General features: G+C 53.2%; 1 protein-coding gene across 1 annotated transcript; it reads right to left on the reverse strand.

The window, feature by feature from the left end:
• Positions 1-3098: 3098 nt before the first annotated feature.
• On the reverse strand, positions 3099-20612 carry ACSF3 (acyl-CoA synthetase family member 3; the record flags this gene model as incomplete). The annotated part of the gene is made up of 5 exons (XM_010074006.1): positions 19911-20612; positions 18278-18433; positions 8372-8526; positions 7767-7912; positions 3099-3211 (listed from the first exon to the last, which is right to left on the reverse strand). Coding segments are annotated over exons 1-5 (1272 nt in total), but the record flags the coding sequence as incomplete, so codon positions are not given.
• Positions 20613-20835: the final 223 nt, after the last annotated feature.

Below are 20835 nucleotides of genomic sequence, written 5' to 3' on the forward strand. Positions count from 1 at the left end.
CCCCGGCCCCCCGCCGTGGCCAGGACCGGCTCCGGCACGGCAGTTTCATTGTGATCTGTGCAGCAGCGCAGGTGTGCCCCACGCTTCCCGGGTATGTGGAGAGGTCCCTGCCCTGCAAGTCGTACAACCGAAGCAGACGGCAGCGCTTCCAACACGGGAGGGGGTTATTCCCAGCAATCCATGACGCGATGTTTGGGAATTTTTCACAGCACCAATGCCAAACCAGGGAGAAATGCCCGGAGCAGGGATGGGGCTGCAGATGCTCGGATCAAACCCGGGAGGGCTGTGTGCCTCCTGCCACCGTCCCCACCACCGCCGTCCTCCATCCTCCGGGACCCTCTGCCTTTGCCAGGTCCACCCCCCAGACCCCCAGCCCTCAACTGATGTGCTGTCAGCCTCGGAGCCCTCCTGCCAGGGAGGTGAGGAAGTATGTGTTGATTCTGTCTCATGAGAAGCAAGGAAAATGCCACGCCAGGGTTGTCTGGTGGCACAGGCAAGGGACAGTGACACCGACCGGGTCTTCTCATCCCAGGGACAGCCCCTCCGCCGTGGAGGAGCTGATCTGAAGCAAAGCCAGGCTTTTCTTTGACTGGTGGAGCGTGAAGAGCACTCGGACGGTCAGATGCTCCTCGTTTGAAATAAATTCCACCGACGCACTCTCTTCTGACATCAACCGTTACCCAAGCACGATGCACACAGGGGCCAGCAGCAGCATCTCGGGGCAGGAGCAGGCAGCAGGTGAGTTTTCCTGACGGGGACGGGGACGGCAGGCGTGAGGCAGTTAAATGACACCGTCACGGGGACAGGAGGTGTGCCACCACGGCTGCCACCTGCCCGCCAGCGTGGCCACGCGGTGGCAAGTCACGCTCCATACCCAGGCCACATAAAAACCAAACTCCCGGCACCTCTGTGCATCTGCTGAGAGCAGTGACAGTTCTCCCACCTCGCCACGGCCCCTCTGACAGTCCAGGGACAGGGACAGCTGGCTCTGCTTCGCTCCGCTCCTGGAAATGCCACGGGTGTCCTGGAGGTACCCGGCCAGCCACCGTCTCCTGGGGTGGCCCAAAGCAAATGGGACCATTTCTCTCCCTTCAGCTTGAAGAACCCTCCAGTTAAGCTGGGACAAGGGACAAGGGGGGTGGGATGGGGACAGCCCTTCAGAGAGGGACCAACCCATCATCCAACACCTAGAGGCAAACTCTCCCACCTCCCCGCACCCTCCCGGCTGATGTCTTGAGAATTCACGCAGGTCATCCAGGCTCATCTTCTTCTCCCGTCGCTCAATAGAACCAGGAAGAAGGGGAAGGAGTATTAAGTATAAAAAAAAAATTACATTATTTTTTCCTCTCATAATTCAGAAGAGCAACGTCCACATTTCATCCTGGAAGTAGCAGCACTTTGGGGATTCTCGTGTCCGAGACCTAATTTGTAAAGTGCCTCGGGATCCCTCAGGGTAAAAAAAGCATTACGGGATCATTATTAAAACGGACACGTTATATTTCATCTCTCAGTTCCACACAAGTGGAAAAAAAAAAAAAAAGGCCAAGATCTAACTCCAGGATGAGGAGACAAAACTGGGAAACATAACCCTCACCCAGCCACACGATAAAAACGGGATGGAGCTTCCCACGCTCCGAGTGCTGCAGCGGAGCGGCCACTCTGGATCTCCTGCTCTGCCCACTGCTCAGCCACGCCACCCCAGTGAAACCTTTTTGGGTTTTTAATAAAATCCACAATCCCTGGCCAGAGCGGTCCCTCTCAGCTCTCCCCTGGGCTCGTTTTGCACGTGCTGGCTGGGATCTAGCACCCGTTACAGCATCGGAACGCAGAACACAACCTGCTGCAGCCTGACCGCGACCCACGCGCGGGGCTGCCCGTGTCCCGCTGGCTCCTCCAGCTGCCAGCACAGATAATCTAGAGAAAAAAAAAAAAAATCCTTTCTCAAGCCTTTCCCCAGTCCGTCCACCAGCAGCATCTCTGGCATACCCTGCCCCAGACTGGGAAGCTCCTTTCAAACCCTCGGCATGTACGTGGCTCGATGAGAAGCAATTTCCCAGAGGACTGAGTGAAGTATTTCAGGTTGAACCTCACGCCTGCCTGTCTCCCACGCCCACGGCACACACGGCTGCTGATGTGATTGCTCTGGCACACACAGCATCTATCTATCCGCTCAGCCAAGCCCGTGCATCACCTGGCTATCGATCTGCCGGAGACATGACCTGTACCCGCGATGAGATGTGGCAGCAACGCAGCCCCCGTTCAGCCGTTCCTGCGGGGGGGGAACGGGGCCGGGGCAGCCCTGGCCCTTGGGCTGGGGGCTGCTTCTGCAGCAGGGAACACACAGCACCCCAAAATGGGGGCAGCTCACGGGGAAAGGGGCTCAGCTGCTTCACCATCAAAGATATCCAGCTTCTGAGACCCCAGAACTGCTGGTGCAGGTATCACTCGGCAGCTGGAGCTCAGCAGGGAGCTGGATGTTCATGGAAACCTGCGGGGTTGGTGCCTGCACCATTGCAGAATGAAGGCAATGCCGAGGCCACCAGTCCTGCCCTTCCAGTTCTCACTGCTAAAGCCCTGAGCAAACCAGTGACGTAAACACTGACCCTTATTTCTAGGGTGAGAAATCACCCATCCTCTCCCCCAGACCACGGATATTCGGTGACTCTCTAGACCAGAGCAGGGTCCCTCTGAATTCCCATCAATGCTTTGTTCTTACCTTCTGCAGCAGACTTCAACTTTTTGTGCTGGCGTTCAAAGGCCAGGCACGGCTTAACCCTTCACCTTCCTCTGGAGCACCCGCAGCCTCAGCAGACACTATATCCTCCTCCTATACCACAGCCCATGGCCCTATACCACCCCGCAGCAGGCGTTCTCCTCCCCCAGATGTTGTTCATCTCTGCAGCAAGGACAACGCTTGCGTGGTCCATAAAGTACCATGGTTCTAGTAACCCAGAAATTAATACAAAAAAGAGAAAACTCTAAATACCATCATATCCTGGGAATAACAGCAGAACAAGCCTCAATCCTCGGGGCTTCAAAGGGCTGAGAACCTTTCACGAGACGCAGCGAAGCAGCAGAGGACGTGGCCGAGCACTCACCTGTGTGTCGTGTTCATCGCCCTGAGCGTGGACAGTGTAGGAGCGACCGCCGTTCTTCATGGTCTCGGTGGCGATGCGCACCTTCACCCCTGGCAGCGGGGTGCCCACAGAACCTGCAAAGGAAAAGCAGACTGAATGGCCAGCCTCTGGGAAAAAAAACAAAATCAAGGATGCGAAAGAGCAGCTGCTTGTCTATCAACGGCATCTGCAGCCTGTGCTGGCTCTGGAGAACCTCCTAGCAGGGGGTCACCCTTCAGGAAAGCTTCGATCACATCCTGTATCTGCACGCAAATGTCAGGGCGGTGCCATACGCCGCTGTTTGCTGAGCAGGCAGGGCTGGAAATGCCCAGGAAAACACGTGCCTCCAGCCCCGAACGCTCTCTCCTGGCCAGGCTTTGAAGACATCAGCACAGCTTCCTAGCTCAGTAATGAAGCTGTCTTTAAAAAAAAAAAAAAAAAAGCACCATGAAACCTACACAAAGAGGTGAAAAGAAAGAGCACAGTGATTACTGCAGTGGCTTGCTGCCTCTCTACAGCCCGGACCTGACAGAGAAGGCAAAGGCTTAGCAGGGGGAGAATTGTGAGGGATTAGCTCAGTTTTGTGAGACATCAATACACGGGATATAAAACATCACAGGAGAACAGCAGAGATCAAAACCACCCCATTCTGCCACAGGTCTCAATTCTCAAAGCCAGGGAATCTGACACTGTGTCACCAACAACTGCTACAAAGCTCCAGGATGGACCAGCGACCCCACAGCTCCCCAGCCTGCAGCATCCCCACCCCCGGGGTTAGTCCTGAAAGCAGAGAAGGAAGGGCAGCTTTGTTCCTGCCACCTCTGATGGGGGGCTCCAGGCTCAGCACCAACCAGAGTCATGAGCATTTGCTGGCTTGGCAGGTTTCGCTCGGCATCTCAACGGCACGAGACTTTTCTGACATTGGAAAGTCCTCAAAGCAAGATGTGCAGGACCTGGAGCTCAGCGCTGTCTTCTCCTCGTCTCTATTTCAGGCGTTTGGGTTCAAGAGGCATTTTCCCTGTCCTGGTCTCATTCTCCTGCTCATCTGCTGGAGATGCGATACCTGTGACATCATGATTTTTTTGCTACATTGGTCAGTTGCCATGGAAATCGATGTGTCGTCGGAGCCCAGATTTATGGCATCCCTGCAGGACCAGCTCAGAGCAGATGGGCTACGAGGGAGTGAGATTTTATTGCAGCGAAACTACCCGATCAATTAGCAAATCTGGCAAGAAATGAACAGAAAGCGACGTGGAGGTTCTGGGGTGTGTGTCTGTTCAGCTGGAAATTGCCTTCGGCGTTCAGGTCAGCCAGCACACGCAGCCAGGTCCTTCGCTTACCACGAGCATCCCTCGGGCTGGACTCATCTCACGGCCAGGCACTGCCAGGAGCTGGAGGCAGAGGCTTGCAGCAGGGTAAAGAGGAAGAAATGTGCCAGAAGCCACCAGAAGTGCCCTGAGGTGCCATAAAATACTTCTGTGTTTTAAACAGTCTGGTACTGGCCATGGCCAGCCCTGGAAGCCTGCGGATCGTGGGGAGAGAGACGCCGTCCTGGAGGATGCTGCTTCCCTGTATGCAAGGCACTGACCTCAGAGCAGGAACGTAACGGACCGATCCACGGGCAGCAGGACGGAATGGTTAGTGCCCACTTCTAGTCTCAGTCTTGGAAAATGAAATAACCAAAGATCAGCACAGCGCTGTCAAACAAATCTGCAGACAGAGAGGAAGCATCGTGTTTCCCATAGTGTGTTTCAGCTCACCATTACAAATTATTTCCTACTTGGCTAAAGGAAAACCAACATGTGAAATAAGTCCCTGGTGGGGAGCTGTTTCCTTGTGTTTGGTCTGGGAAAGGCTTTCTGGTGCTCAGGAAAAATGACAAGCTTGACAATCAGCATCCGCAGAGGCTGAACACGCTCACAGCACTGATGAGAGCAACACGAACCTGACAGTATTCATAAAATCTGTGCAACAGCAACGACCAGAGCTTCTCAGGCCCATCTCCCGTGTCAAGATACACACTGTGCCGACCCTAACAGGTCAGCAGAAGGCTGAGCCCGTTCCCAAACGCACGGCACCAGAGGTCCTGCCTTCACCGAGACCAGAATCAGGGTTGATCAGAAGGGGGCTGACACCCAGCACTGGCCTCCTTTTGTCCCCAGCCGTAATCCCGAGGGGAAAACGGGGAGCAATCCCTGCTCCTTCCCCTCTCACTCCCTCCTCTCTCCAATTTGCAGGCTCCTGCATGTTCAGAAATGCTGGCAGCCCGCCCGCGGTGTCAGCTCGGCCGGGCTGCAGCCGGGAAGGAGTGACACTATTATTCTTTCACCGGTCCTCCTCTGTTTCAAAAAGTTGTCAGCTCTTCCCAGATAAATGTAATTGGTCCTGCGGTCTGTGTCCTTTGGTATCAGGGGACCTGGATGCTGTTACGCGCGGTGGTGTCCTGCGAGGATTGGAAGAGGCCAACGACAAGGCACTGGGCGATCTCACTGTCAGCAATCCCGGAGCCCCGCTGCAGGAGCTGTTAGCCGCCTCTGCTCTAAACCTCCAATTAAAGCGGTGATTAGCCCCAGCGAGGCATTCGCCGCCCATGAATTATTCATCTCCCTTCACAGTAACAGCACCGGGGGGGATTAGAATGAGAGCTGGGGAAAACAGAGGCATTTTAAGCAGGGTTTTAACCATATACAAGCAAACATTTATCTTTCATATCTTTCATCTTTTCTTCTGGAAATTAAAGCCTCCCCCCCGCCCTTGCCCCTTCAGACCTGTGCTGCGGGAGGAGAGTGGTGTCATGCTGACAGGGACACCAGAGGGGACACGGGTGACAGGGACTCGGTCCTTTCCCAGCCACACCAGCGGTGTCATGCTGCCAGGGACACCGGAGGGGACACGGGTGAAAGGGACTCGGTCCTTTCCCAGCCACACCAAGGCAGGAGCTCACGAAGCAGCAGAGAAGGATGTGTGCCGCTTCCACTCCAGGAGAAATCCCCCGGCAAGCCTGAGGACCCCTGGACTTACCCACAGGGTGAAGTGGCACGCTTGTGGCACTCCTTTTCACCACTGCCCAGCGTCTGTCCCTCTATCACCAGTGCCGTCTGAGCTCTTTTCCTTGGATGCTTTTCTCCCCCTCGTGCCCAGCCTCTGTTCCCAGCCCATCGCTGCATTTCTCAGCCAGTTCTCATGCGCTGGATGCTCTGTGGTACCAGTGACCTGACATCCCAGCCTCGAATGGGGCACTATATCAAAAGCTTTTCCACATCTCTGGTAAATGACACCTCAGCTTCACCCATCTGCTTCCCAAGTGACACCCCCTGAAATAAACGACTCAAGCCTATTCTGCTCCAGCCCCCTTTCTGTAAGGTCTCGTATGGATCCACACCTTTGTGAGATGCTCCTCTTGGGGTGCAGCCAGCCCCTGGTCGGCGGCTGGAGGGACAGTCAGGGGACTTTATCCTCACCCCTCTGCTTGTAGCTGCACGAGAGGATGTGTCCCCAGCCCCCCTGCAGACCCCAGCACCCTCAGGGACCCTGTCCTGGCTCTGCTCAGGGGCACAGCCACCCAGCTCCGGAGCAGGAGCTGCCCCTCTACTTGCCAACGTCTGCCTTGCCCGTGTCGCTTTCCCTCTTACTTCCTTCCTCCTTTTGTCTCCTGGGAAATGTCTAAAGGCTCCACTCATCTCCTGCAGATGAACAAACAGCAAACACAACCCGGCCACAGGGACATTCGAACGATCTCTGCACCGTCACCCTGCAGCAGGGGGTTCCCGGAGAGCTGGAGCTCACACAGGTGGGAATCTCCTTTCCCTGCCCGCTTCCCTCTCCTGCCCGCAGGGACAGGATTCCTGGGGACGGGAATGCTGGCTGGGATGAGCTGGGCTGGGGGAATTACAGTTACTCTGCAAAAATAAACGAGAGTTTGGATTTCATGCTGCCCCTGTGCTGTTCTCAGGTTGAGAAGCCAGCATCAGGGAGCTGTGGCTTCTCCCTCCCTGAGCCATCCCTGCAGGGGCACAGCCCTGGGACTGGGGTGCTGTGGGGAGCTGTGACAGTCCCCCTGGGTGACACCGGTCCCCACGGCGATGCATACAGCACCGTGCAGGCGCAGACAGCACACAGGGAGGAGAAGGCGGCACAGCGGTGGGCTGGGGTGCTTGGCAGACAGGCAGACACGTTTTTAACCAAAGGGAGGGTGGGGGCATTTTATATTTTTAATGTTTCAGATCAATTTATTTCTAGGTTACGTAAGCTACAGGTATTGGGAGGAGTCACAAAGTGTAGCTAGGAGAAGTGAGGGAAGGCAAGGAGAGAACAGAACCAGAGTGTATCACAAGGTGTGACAATTTCTAATCCCTGAAGAGCCAAGAAATTTGCACAAAAAAAAAAAAAAAAAAGAGTCCTATTTTAGATGTTCAGTACCGAACGATTGGACACGAACTGCTGCGTGGGGAATCCTGTGTCAGCACCGCACACGAATACAGCTCCACAGAGCAGGAGCTGAAGATGCACTCCCATCGCAGTGCCTGAACTAGGACTTTGGACATAATAAAGCATCGATATGACAAATGGACATTCTCTGTGACGAGAAAACCCAGGAACACTTCCCAGCCAGATACCTCCAAACAGCGTGCACCCTCTAGAGACTCCTACCTGGGACCCGGGCTCCATGCAAAGGGTTAGAAAGCGCCATTCCAATCTCAGTCATCCCATACCTCTCCAGCAGTGTGTGCCCCGTGATGCTCTTCCACTTCTCCAGGACAGGCACAGGCAGGGCTGCGGAGCCTGACACCATTAACCTGCATGAGGAAACCCCAGCTGAGAAAGTATCCGAGATCTCCTTTGCTCCAGGGAATTTGCAGTCTAAGGCAGGGTTACAGAAAGCCTGCACCTACGTAAAACCTTAAGACAGAAGCCTCAAAAGCCTTTTAACCAGTACCAAAGATGTTCCTCACATACAGAAGATTCTCTGTCTGATTGGGGTTTAAGTTAAGATGGGACAGACCCTGCAGTACAAGCTGTGTCCTTTGCAGGACAACGTCCTGTGTTTGCAGGGTGACACATGTAACGAGCACACAGACCCCTTCTGGCTTCACCATGCAAGAGTGGCTCACAGTTAAATAATGTCACCCTGGTTCTTGTCAAGAAGCACAACCACCAGCACTGCAAAGAGGCGATGCTGAAAATAAAGCCCAGCAGATCCCCCGTGGGGACAGCCAGCCCCCAGCACCCCTGCCCGCTGGGGCATCCTTCCCCACCTGATGTTCTCCTGGCAAAAGGCACGCACAAAGTCCTGCACTTGCGCCTGGGAGAAGTGCTTGTCGTAATACTCGATCAGCTTGGCATAGATGGTGGGCACGGCCATGAAGACGCTGACACGGGGACCTTCGGAGCTGAGGAGCTTCTTCCAAACCTGGAAAGGAAGGGAACGTACACGTGTGAAAATACACCTCAGTAGAAAGTGCAGAGGGAAGCACAGTGAGGGGTCTGCAAACACCTCAGGGGCAGTGAGCCCTGACACTGCTCCTCTGCAAAGGGAAACTGAGGCACGGGGTGCAGCAGGTTTGTCCAAAGCAAAGCCACCCTGGGCTGGTGGGGAACCTTCTGGAAAGCACAAACAACTGGAAGCCTGTTGTGCACACTTCATCCATGTCCAGAACAACAGCTCCCAGCCCCCATCACGCCCGTTATGGCTCAAACCACAATATTCACTCTCTCATCCTGCCAGCAGATCACCCACCTTTCAGTGAGCACAAGATGATGGAAACGGCAGTTTTTAGTATCATCATGTTACAGCCAAGAATTTGCTCATGAAGACAGAAGCTCGTGGCACAATCAGTTAATTCCCTTATCACGTACAGCTCTTCTGAGGCTACCCCAGCTTTGCAGAGCACGGGAGCTCCTCTTTGGAAAGACACTAGATCATACACAAAGAACACGATACGCAGGCAGGAGCCCGCAGACCCGAACCTTTGAGGGAGAAATGCTTTTCAGATGGATGGCAGGGCTGGGAAGAGAGATCTCAGGTGCTCGAACTGGAAGTGAGACCCCCCTGCAATGGAAATGGGGGTTTTCTGGTGAGCGGGCGCAGAGAGACGTGCCCCAGTGAGCTCTGCTCAGCCGCCAGGAACCGCTGCGGCCAGGAGACACCAGCCAGCCAGGAGGGGAATGTCCAAGAGGATCAGCCCCAGCAGGACAGATGTTCTTCAGCTGCAAGTTCTTTGGGAACTACAAACCGGGGTGAATTCCAGGAGCCAGCTCGGCGGAGGGGGGTGAAGACCAAGCAACCCCCAGCTGAGCATCCCCACCTGGGAGCAGTCAGCGATGGGCAGGAGCCATAAATATTGCAACTGGGCCCATTCCTCCCACACTTCGCCACTCTTCCCCCTAGATAAGCTCTTCCCAAGACAGGAACGATCCAAAGCCATCCATAAATAAAAGGCTGCGGTGACAACCGCCTCTTCCTCTCGCTGCGGTCCCTGCCCCACTGGTGATAAATGTTAAATGTATTTCCTAACAGCTCCCGACACCGCGTGCCGCCTCTCCCCTCCCTGCCCGCACACGCTCAGCTGCACACAGGCGCGTGCGACGGCGAGAGAAAGCAGGAATTGATTGAAGGTGAACAAGTGATTCTCCTTCATGCTGTCACTCTGCCCCCGTCCCCTCCGTCCTGCTCGCTCGGGCTCCATTTCATCATTTTCTACTTGGCTGCGCCAGCGCCGCCTCTCCCCACGTCTCTCACTCCACTGCTCCAGAACAATCAGCTCCTAAAAACAAGAAAAAAAACCCCACTACCACCACTGTGTTGTTATTCTTAACAGAGTAGGACACATCCAACAACGGCACCGTCCCGCCCAACGGAGGGGAGATCACGCTGCCTCCCAGCCCGGAGATGGTCCTGGATGGGACGAGACAAATGCACGAGGTGGAAACCCTCCCAGACACCTCGGGAGCTGGGACGAGACCCCCGTGGTGCCAGGGAAAGCAGAGGAGGGATGTGCCTGACCCAGACCAATGGGTGACACGCAAGGAGAGGGCACACCACGCTTCCACCTCCCAGCATGAGCCCATAAACCAAGCTGGAACAGGGAAAATGGCATTTAGCAGGATCTAACCCCTACCACAGTCCTCCCAGCCTCTTTCCCCAAATACTGTTTTCTCTTCAAACTCCCAATATCTTTCCCACTGGAGGCAGGAGGATGGAGAAGGATGTCTCCAGACTGAACGCACGGACCTGCTCTGCTCAGCCTGCTGCTCCCGAGAGCCATCGCCTTGGGCAGAAACATGGGATGGCAAGCAGGGATCAGGGCTGTGCCAAAGGAACTGAAAGGAGACAGATGCTCGGGGCTGCTCAATCCTTGCTGTGTGATTTTTTTTGTTTTCCTTCCTAAGTCCAGAACAGCTGTGAGGAGCGCAGGCAGACTTCCAGTCTGGCCACGCAGCAGAGTTATTTTCACATGGATTTGAAAATAAAAACCCAACCCATCACTGCAAAACACAGCAGACCTCTCTTGCACCCCCAAGCCCCCTGTCCTCACACACTCCTGCCCCAGATAAAATCCTCCCCACCACCGGGAGCAGCTTTTTCCGTGTCAGTCACCCCTCTCCTGCAGATAAGCAGCTGCCTCTGGATTTGTGCCACAAGCTGCCGGGGCAATGTGCTGCCAGCCAAACATCTCCACCTGCTCCGCTCCCGCTCAGCCCAGTTTGGATCTGGACGTGTTTTAATGGGACTCAGCACCGAGCCACGGTACCAGCTGGCAGCCCCCAGCCCTCCACAGACCTCAAGCTGTCCGGGGGGCTTGTCGTTGCCCAGCCAGCTGGAACGGCTATTTCTGTTTTATAGTGATAACTTCACGCTTTGAGAGAAGGGTCTGGGAAAGTCTCGTTACCTGGGACTAATCAATCAATCCCGGGGCTTGGACAGGCTTGGAGCAAGAGGCCAGCTTTGCCCTTCCCACACCATCCAGCTCCCCCGCACTCTTATCCCCTGCGTCACCGTCACCACATCCATTACCTGGGGACAGGGACTGGCAGCCCATCGTTGCATTTTATTTTGCTCACCTGGTATCTCAGGAATCCAGGTTCTTTTCAAAAGCCACGGATTCTGCGTGCAAACGTGGCACCAGGGCTGCTGGACTTTGCTCCAGGCACAGGCACAAGGGAAGCATTACCCTCCCAATGGAAGGTGTTCAGGAGATGGCTTTTCAAAAGCCACGGATTCTGCAGGCACAAGGGAAGCATCACCCTCCCAATGGAAGGTGTTCAGGAGATGGACCAAGATCCCTTCAAAGATAAACAAGGGCTAGAAACAAAAAGTTTCTAACTGCAAAAACACAAGAGTGGGAACAGCTTTCTATCAGCAATAATGCAGCGAAAGCCCAGGGCGGGCTTACAGGACAGCGCTGCCTGAGCCAGCAAAGGACTGGGAGCCCTGCTGTTCCCAAGAGCCTGCCCAGCAGCCCCGCATTCCTGATTTTCTTCCCCTCCCACTGCACAAAAGCATATTTGGGCAATTCCATGGGCTGGCCAGTGGGATTTTGCCATCAGTAAGCAGAAAAAAAAAAGAAAAAAAAAAAAAAAAAGGAGAAAATCACACCAGTGGGTACAAAGCCAGCCCAGGGAGACACAGCTGTCAGGTCTTTCCCATGTATTTTGTCCAGCACACAGATGGCACGATGGTGAATGAGGACGGAGGAACATGCAAGCTGCTCCAAGAGATGGTCCTTCCACACAGCAGCCTTCCCAGCCAGCCTCCAGGTCTGCTAAGATCACCTGAAGCAAGAGATGCAAGCACTAAGGAGAAAATTAACTTTTTTTCCCCTTAGAGAGGCTTCACCCTTGGGGAGAGATGCTCAATGCCGCAAACTAGACAGAAAACTCCAAATCTACCAACATTTGGGCATCTTCTGATGCACAAAAAGAAGAGAAGGTGGCAACAATCATTTGTATGCTAAATCTTGCAAGACACCGCCTGATACAGGACTCCCAAAACCAGCCAGAAGAGATGCAGGCAAAAAAGCCGAAAAGGAAGCGAACATCCGCAGGGATTTTCCCACCAGCCCGCACACAGATACACACAGCCCGTGCGGCTGCCTCTGGCGGCAAACAGCTCCTCTCTTCTATACAATTACTGTATCATTTTCAGTTGGTATTGGATTTTTTTTAAACCTTTTCAAAAGCAACAATACCCCTAATGCAAGGTTAAACCAGCCCTTCACTTCCCTTCCGACTGGGGAGCCGGGTTTGCGTCTCGCATCGATCGCTGCCGTGCGCGGAAAAGGGCCGCCTGCACTTTTCAGAGCTTCTGCGAGAGCAACAGGCAGCAACGTGGCTGCAGCCACACCAGCTCCTTGTTCGGCCAGACCCTGCACCTAGCACCCAGGACAGAAAGCTCCCATTAATTCTACAGAAGTGCCGAAGGGATGGCAGGACCACGCACCCGCGTCCCACGCCGCTTTATCCCGATGCCAGCAGAGGGGCAGGGGACGGGAGAGCAGCAAGGGGAGCTCAGCTCCCTGCCAGGGACCGGGCTGCGGATGCTCCGCTCAGCCCCGGCGGTGCACCAGCGAGATGCAGAGAGAAACATTCTCCTCTTCAAAGGGAAAGCGGGCCCTCGGTGGCTGCGTCTCATGTTTGTTATAACCCCAAACTGTTTGCGCTCGGCACGACTCTGGTTTTAATCATTTATTCATCAGCGTGGTTTGATGGCCCCTCCGCATTCCAGGCTGAAGCTTTTAAACCCTTCCTACGCTGTAGGCATACTGAAAGGAGCAAGTGCCTTCCCTGGGAGCTGGTAATGTAAGTAAATATGACAGGCTCTGGTTCCATTTTTTATATTTCCCCACACACATCAAAAGACATTACCCCGGAACAGATGCTGAGGACAGACGGCAGATCTGGGGAGACGGGAAGAAAAACTCTAACTTTTTAAAGCCAGGTCTGTGAGAAGTGATCAAACATAATCCATTCACTGGTGACCCACTCCTCCCTCCACTGACTCCTCTTTGAGTCTGAAACAAAATTACTCCTCTGAAGCCTCCCATTAACAGATGAAGAGACAATCGCCTTTCTCCAGCTGACATTGGAGGGGAGACGCAATCCCCAGCGCACTACAAGCGGCATCTCAGCCATGCTCGGTTACTGGAGATCAGACTCCTCTGCTTGGCTTTTCTTTAAAAAAGAAACTAAAAGAGCTGCTCAGTGTGATATCTGCAGAAGCGACAGATCCAGGGGAGATGCTCACTGCTTCTCCCTCCCGGAGGCAACGGCCGAGCCCTGCATCTCCCCACAGAGCCCGGCGAAGGCATCACCAGCCCAGCCTCGCCTGGCTCGCGCAGATAACCGCGGCACCAAGGACAAACGGTTTGCCCGCAGATGTCATGCAGACTGCTGGTCTTGACGAGGAAGTCAGGGGTGTAAGCAGACGATGCAGGAGCCATCCTCACACACAACCTCAACAAGCATCAGGTCTGCGGCACCCTCCCACCGGGGGAAAAAGCCGCCATGGGGGACAGCACGCTCACGGTGCAGCAGGGGAACGGGTCTCACATCACACACTGGCTTTGGGCACTCATCGTTCCCATCAGGACGCACGCCTAGAAAGAAGGGTCCAAATAAAATTAATGATTTTGATGGCTTTGCATGTGACATTGTAGAAGCGGGTGTGATTTTTAGAGGACTTGATCCTCGGAGGCACCTTAAGTCAGACATGCAGTAACACTGGCACCGAAACAACAGCTCCTTTCAGAACTTTAGGGCAATGAATCTGCATCTCGAATATTTTATCATGGAAGCAGTTGCAGGGCACAGACAACGTTGTAATTCTGCAGGCAGCACACCACAGCTCGAATCCTGCCCAGCAGAGCCAAGCGGGCAGCACACACCCCAGCTAGGTCACACGGAGCCGAGATTTCTCCAGGCTTCCCCCATCACTCAGCAGAGCAAGCTTTTTCCCTTCATGTTTTTTGCATACTTCTATTTCCCCTCCTGCACTTAAGGCTGAAAGACCTCCTGGGATCTCATGTGTATCAACACAAAGAGCTGACAGGGTGCCCATCACTATTAGAACATCTTTCCCTTAAGGCGAGATCAGAGGTAGTCCAAGGCGAAGACACGCGGGTCCCATTGTTCAAACCCTGAGTGGAGCCATGTCAACCAAAATGCTGAGCAGAGGATCCTGCAGAGCAGCGACTGACCTCACAACTTGCTCCAGAAGGCTCCTGTCCAGCACAGAGGACACCTGGCTTCTCCTGGGTTTGTCCCTCCCAACTCACGGACATTTCCATCAAGTAGCAGCCACACCCCAGGGTGTGCTCAGCCCTAGCAGCCGTCACCGCATCGATACAGGGAAGGGAGATGGAAAGAGGGTCCCTGGGGAAGCGATGCTCTAGTGTCTGCTTGTGCAAACCCCACTGCTCACAGAGGCTTTCAAAAAGCACTTGGTCATGGGCTTTCTCTGATGCCCAGTAAGGAGAAGGCTCACCTTGCGCTCCTTCCTCAAGCGGAGGCATTCATCTCTTCTCCTCTGGCTGCCAATTTGCACAAAAATCGTACAAATCCAACATCTTTAAAATGTCTACTCCTGCATCAAAGAAAAGGCAGGCATTTCAAAACCGTTCAGAAGCAGCTGAGAAAAGCTGGCTGCCTGCAAACAGGAACAGCGCAGCTGGAGAAGGACGCTCAGCTTGGAAGCAAATTATGATGGGAGGATCGTATTGCAATTCTTAGGCTGCAGCTTGCTCTGGCTCCAAAGGTTTCTACCCTCCCAGTTCTCATCCTTCCTTAAAAAATAAAAACATTTAAGAAAACCAAAAAATAAATAACATCAGAGCCAGCCTTGCCCCACACAGCTGCCAGGAGGCACACGCTTTCAGGCTCACTGCTGTTCTCCTGCCCGCTCCCAGGCCACACGCCCCTGCAGCGCTGAACCATCTCCCCCCCAGTCACACCAGCATTCCCCAGCACCAGCAGCACACCCGGAGCGCTGGGCGCTGCTCCCATGGTCCCCAGGCAGGCTCCCCATGGAGACACGCTGCACCCCAAGCAGTACATGCACCAGACGACTTAGCACGTCACGTACGAGTGGACTGTAATGCTGGAAATTAACGGTCCATTTATAAACCCTTTATTAATAAATGATTAATAGATGCAGCCGTATTTTTTAATAACTTACAATAAAAAGATGCTAGGAAAAGCTTAAGCAAGACAGTCTTAACAGATGGTGCTCTAAAGTGAATTATAACATGTACAGTAGCTAGTGCAAAGTAATAGATGTCCTCATTTAATAAAAAGAACCTGATTTTATGCAGTAACTTTCACGCTTGAGGCATCTCAATACACTTTAATGAGCCCTCGTGGCCCCAGCAATGGCTTGCATGCGGCCGCAGACATCAGCTCCTGCGTTAGTAAGAGAGCGGATGTTGGTCAGGACACTGGGGTTACTCCACAGTCTTGATTTTTAACCTTTCCTTGGACAGCTACCAAAACCAGAAGGCAGGGTCAGAGAGATGCCACCTCCTAACACTGCGCTGCAGGGAACGACAAGCAAGCCTTGCTCCGGGGCTTGAAACATCATCTAACTAAGGAAAAAAAAAAGAGCATGATTACCACCACCGAAAACCAGACTGGCATCTGTATCCACGACTAAGGCATGCCGCAAATTATGTAATTTAATAAACACTGTAATAATAAAGTATTTATTTTGTATAATGAAGTGTTAGTGATTAGAAACCAAACACACATTGGGCATGCTGCTGCGGTTTCTCTTGAACCCTTGCCAGTATCACTCAAGGCTAAATATGTCTGCAGCAGGTTGAGAGTAAGTTCCTAGCCTTGTTTTGATCAGTCTGTCAAGTGTTTTAGCTGCCATTCGGGTTTCTTTATATCACACTATAACTGGCTGCTTTCTCAAGGTGCAGCGAAGGAAAAAAAAAAAAAAGCACACGGCAAAACTCACGGCACTTTTGCAAAATCCTCCACTGAAACTCCGCTGCTCTTCTGAAAGCTGATTTCAGTAGCAAAGGGCATTTTGTAAACAGCTGGTGAAAATAGAGTGGAACTGAAAGGCAGCTTGCATTAAACTCCACAAGAAAGCCTTATTTACCCTCGTGTGCTTTCTTTGTAGTGTCGATCAAACCACTTCCAGCTCCCAGGGGAGGCCTTCGGAAAAATAAAGGGAATAAAAAAAAAAACAGAAAAGCAAATGACGTCCTTCAGAGCCCGAATGTACCCAAGAGCCCTTGGAACGGCGCTGGCTGCAGCAGGCACGCTCGCCACGCCGACCTCCCTGCCCAAGTTCAACCTCCGGGGTCGCGCAGCCGCCCTCCAGCCCTGTCCCCGCTTGCCCTTGGTTGTCAGGGCTGGGGGAGAGCTTTGATCAGAGGAGGCAGGCGGGGTGTCCCGCTCCCCCTGCACCCGAACCCATCCTTCAACCTCAGCTCATTGATTTGCAGATGTCTGGAGAGAGCAGAGAAAAACACGAGGGTATGAGGGACAATCCATCACCGGTGACACAGGACGTGGAGACACGCGCCCTCCAGAGGGCTTGGCTTTGCTTCCAGGCTGCCAGCATGCTCCTCTGCCTCCTCACCAGCATCACCGGGGCTGGGCATGATCCGAGCCCCAGCTTTGGTGGTGGACATGTCCCTGCTGCACCCTGAACTTCTGGGGTGACACCCTAAACACGGGGAAAGACAGTTTGGCTGTGAGCACTGAGGGGACAGCACTGGCTACAGCTGCCAGGGGACCTTCCTTGCCTTTATTCTACCCCAGCATCCTACCTGTTTACCCTAGAAATGCAATGCAGAGCTGCCCCTCTGGGATTCCGGGGCTGTTCCCCCTGCCAAGGAGCAGTACTCAGGCAGCAACTGGGCGTTCATGTGTCAGGGCCATCTCGAAACAAGAAAGGAAGCGTGCATTTTCTGTGATTGCTTCTCCGCAGAGCAGAAATAAGCAACAATGAAATCACACAGTCCTGCAGCGGCTCGGAGCAGAGCCAGGGCTCACCCTAATCTGACAGCAGCACAGCAGAATGCTTCTGGGTGGATCCCACACCTTTGCACTTTGTCCCTTCAGTGTGGCGAGGCACCCAGCGTATGACTAAATGCAAACAGGTAAAGCAGCCGGCTCAGGTACAGAGCAGAGCCTTGACGGGCTCTTTTTACCTTCCCAGGGAGTTCTGTACCAACACCACCCGCTGCCTTTCCGCTACGAGGTGGCACCAGCATCTGCAAACCCAACTGCTCCCTGAACAGTGACACGGCAGACTCCAATGCCTCTCAGACCACCCACGACACCGGGAGACGTAGCTGAACGGTGCTGGATCCCAGGGGCCGGTAACTGTACAAACTGTCCCACCTTACTGCTGGTTGCCCTGTCTCTGGTCCCTTTTCCTCCTCTCTTTAGGTCGGCTGCCTGCCACCGTGGCAAGGAACAAAAGAGAAGCAGTGCTCCGGGACTGGTGTTTCCTGTCTCAGCTAGAAAACAACATTATAAGCGTGAATCTACTGCATTCAAGTAAGGCTTCCCTCCTGCCACCTTTCCCGCAAGGCTGCAAGAAGCTCTCGATTTGCAAACTCTCTCATATCGCCGAGTCTAAACCAACAGATCTGTTAACACTTGTTTCTCTGCAGAGGAAGAGCAGCGTTTCCATGCAAGCAATGAGCACCAATATTTCTCTTACCTGGGCTGCAAGAAACTCTAAAGTCTGTGTTCTGTCATGTAATGTAACACAAAACACCAAGGATGTAGGGGAAATTGGAGGGGAAAACACAAGCTACTAAAAATGAAATATCTGACAAGCAGCATAGCTTCCAGCAGCACACTGCTGACATGCAAGAGAAAATTCCAGGATTTCCACCTTTCCTGGTACTGGAAAATTAACAGCCCTTTTTTTCAGAGACCCTCAACAGCACGAGGAGGTGCAGTGTAGCGTTACAATTATGTACGTCACGCTTAAACAAGTTGTAGCCTCCAGAAGAGCACGTTCACCCCAGACCGAGTGTCCAACCGAAAGCGTTTTTTGACAGTTTGTGAACCACATGGAGCCAGTGGCTAAAGAGGTTGGAATTCTTTAAGAACTTATTTCCGAAGTTGTTCTAATTACAATGCATGGGGTCTCGCTGCTGAATTTCAAAGACAACACGCAATCCCTCCAGGCTTACCATCTGTGCGTTGAATTCGGGGAACATGATGCATGTCGCTCCCACCCAGAGAGGACAGAGGAGCTTATTGATCACCCCGTGGACATGATGTAAAGGCAGCACGTGCAGAATCACATCCTCCTTCTTCCACTCCCATTTTTCAACCAGCCCTGTAGTCTGCAGAAGAAAACAAACACCCCAGCATCAGGGCAGGAGGAAAGCTCCTCGCTGCTTGCAAAGCCCGAGGTGCCCAGGCCCCAGACCCCCGGGCACAGCTGGCAGCAGAAATCCCAGAGCTCCTGGAATGATGCCTGGGCACAAGCAGCATTCCTTTAGGGTCAGCACGAGGAAAATTCCCACCACAACAGTAGAATACAAGACGGAACACCTTTGGCATCTTGTCACTACATGTCTTCATGTGTATCAGCAAAGTCCTTCCTCATTACTGAGAAATAGTCAACAATTATTTTAAGCAGGGGCTATAAAATTATTAGCCTGCTGCCACACATGCAGAGTTGGCAGAAATAGGAATCAAAAAACTAATTTTCCCAGAAAAATGTTGACATGGTTTGGACAGTGATGACATCAGGCTTTTAACACCTGTAAGGGACAGTCAGTAGAAGCAGAAAAATCACTGATACGTAGAAAATAGGCTTCATGTTAGCAAAAAAAAAATATATCAAGCTTCTAAACTACTCTGCTATGAAGAGATAATTATCTAAAGCATTAGACCCCAGGTTTCTGGGTGAAGAAAGCTCTTCAGAGCCCAGCGTTAGCAACTGGAAAGCTTATTTCCAGCCATCTAAAAATAAGAAAGCATTTGAACTGTGGAATTTAGCCGTGTCATTCACAACCCTCTTCCACAGGGCAGGGAGCAGGTTTTAGGCTTTCTGCAAGCCAGCACAAAAGATGGTGACTGCTCAGGCCACCTCCCGGATGATCGGCATATTTGTAAGGGAGCAGATTCTTTGCTCAATATAGCCAAGCCCTGGCTCGATCCATCAAGGCTTTCACATCCTCCCATCACGGCGGTACCCGAGCACCCAGCACAACGTCAGCTCCCAGAGGCGTCCGTGAGGCACGCTGTATTCCCTGCCCTCTTCCCTAATGGCATGAGGGAATGCTAGAGTTGCAGGCAGCGATCACCCACTGGTGAGGCAGTCAGCAGGCTTGTTCAAACTTTTAATTCCTTTTGGCTCAGAGAGCTAATGGATTTTTTTGCCTTGGGGATATACAGCTGAATAATGCACAGACTTCACACACTCCAGCACTGGGCTGGGCTCAGTTATATTCCAATTAGGGGCAAAGATTCTTTCCCAGTCACAGGGAAGAAAAGCAAACTGAAAAGAAAGCAGTCTTTTTACAACAGGTCTCAGCCCTTGTGCTTTCCAGGAAAGCAGGGAGAAGGGTCCATCTGCCGCTGGCTGCACCTGCAGCACAGCAACACCACAAGGACAAGGTTTAGAGCCTCAAACACTCCTCTGTGCATTCACTTTAAAAGCGCTGAGGACTTCTGAGACACAGCCCCAGAGCTCTGTGCAGGAATTCGGCTGGGGTAAGGTGTGTTGTGCTTTGGGGCTGCAACCCCAAATCACCTCTGAAGGGCAGGATCTGTAACCCGGCACAAGTGTTGCAGGGGGAAAGCAGCACTCACCACGGCTTGGACATTCTCATGGGTGCTGAGGACACCTTTTGGTCTTCCTGTTGTGCCGCTAGTGTAGATTATCATGGCTCCTCTGTCCTTCCACGAGGAGCAGGTTGTCAAGGGACCCTCTTCCCCTGCTGCATGACTTGCAGATCCATCGCTGTGAGACCTGAGCAGTGGCAGAAGCGGGACTCCCAGCTTCTCAGCACTAGGGGTTATTTTCCCCACATACTCCTCTGCTGCGATGACTAGAGCGCTCTGCGAATCCTGAATCACGTACTCCAGTTCCTGCACAGGGTGTTTCTTGTACAGGGGCACTGCTATGCCCCCGCTCATCCAGGAAGCCCACTGGGCCACTACATATGAGGCATCATTAGGACACAAAAACGAGATCCTCTCTTCCTTCAAGTCCCTGCTGGAGCACTCCAGAGCTCTGCAGATCTCCTGGGACAAGCGCAGACTCTGGCTGAGAAGGTCCCTGTAAGTGTGCTCACCATTTTGGTCAATGATGGCAATTTTATCACCGAAAGCCACAGCCCGAGTGAAAACAGGGGTAATGTCACTGCTGTAGGCTGCCTGGGCGGTCTGCAGACTCCTGTGGGGACAGCCACCCCTCTTCTGCCCAAGCAACCCCCACCTGCAACGGTGCAAGTCCCGGGCGAGGCGTCGAAGGGGCCAGCTCGCTTGGGGGAAGAGCAGGGAGATCAGCATCCTGCCAGCACCGCTTGTTTTGGAGTGATTCTGCAGAAAGCAATTATAGGAACAGATAAGTACGTGCAGCGATTACCCAGGGGTTTATTCCCACAAAGGAAAAGTGGCAGCCTTCATTTGAATAATACCCACTCTATTATTAATGGTTATGCTTCAGACTGCCGCATCCCCAGTGCGCTGGGCCCTGCCCGGATGGAACAGGAGAGAGAGACCCTTCCCCATG

This window comes from Pterocles gutturalis, unplaced genomic scaffold, assembly GCF_000699245.1.
Source record: "Pterocles gutturalis isolate BGI_N339 unplaced genomic scaffold, ASM69924v1 scaffold2877, whole genome shotgun sequence".
Lineage (NCBI taxonomy): Eukaryota > Metazoa > Chordata > Aves > Pterocliformes > Pteroclidae > Pterocles > Pterocles gutturalis.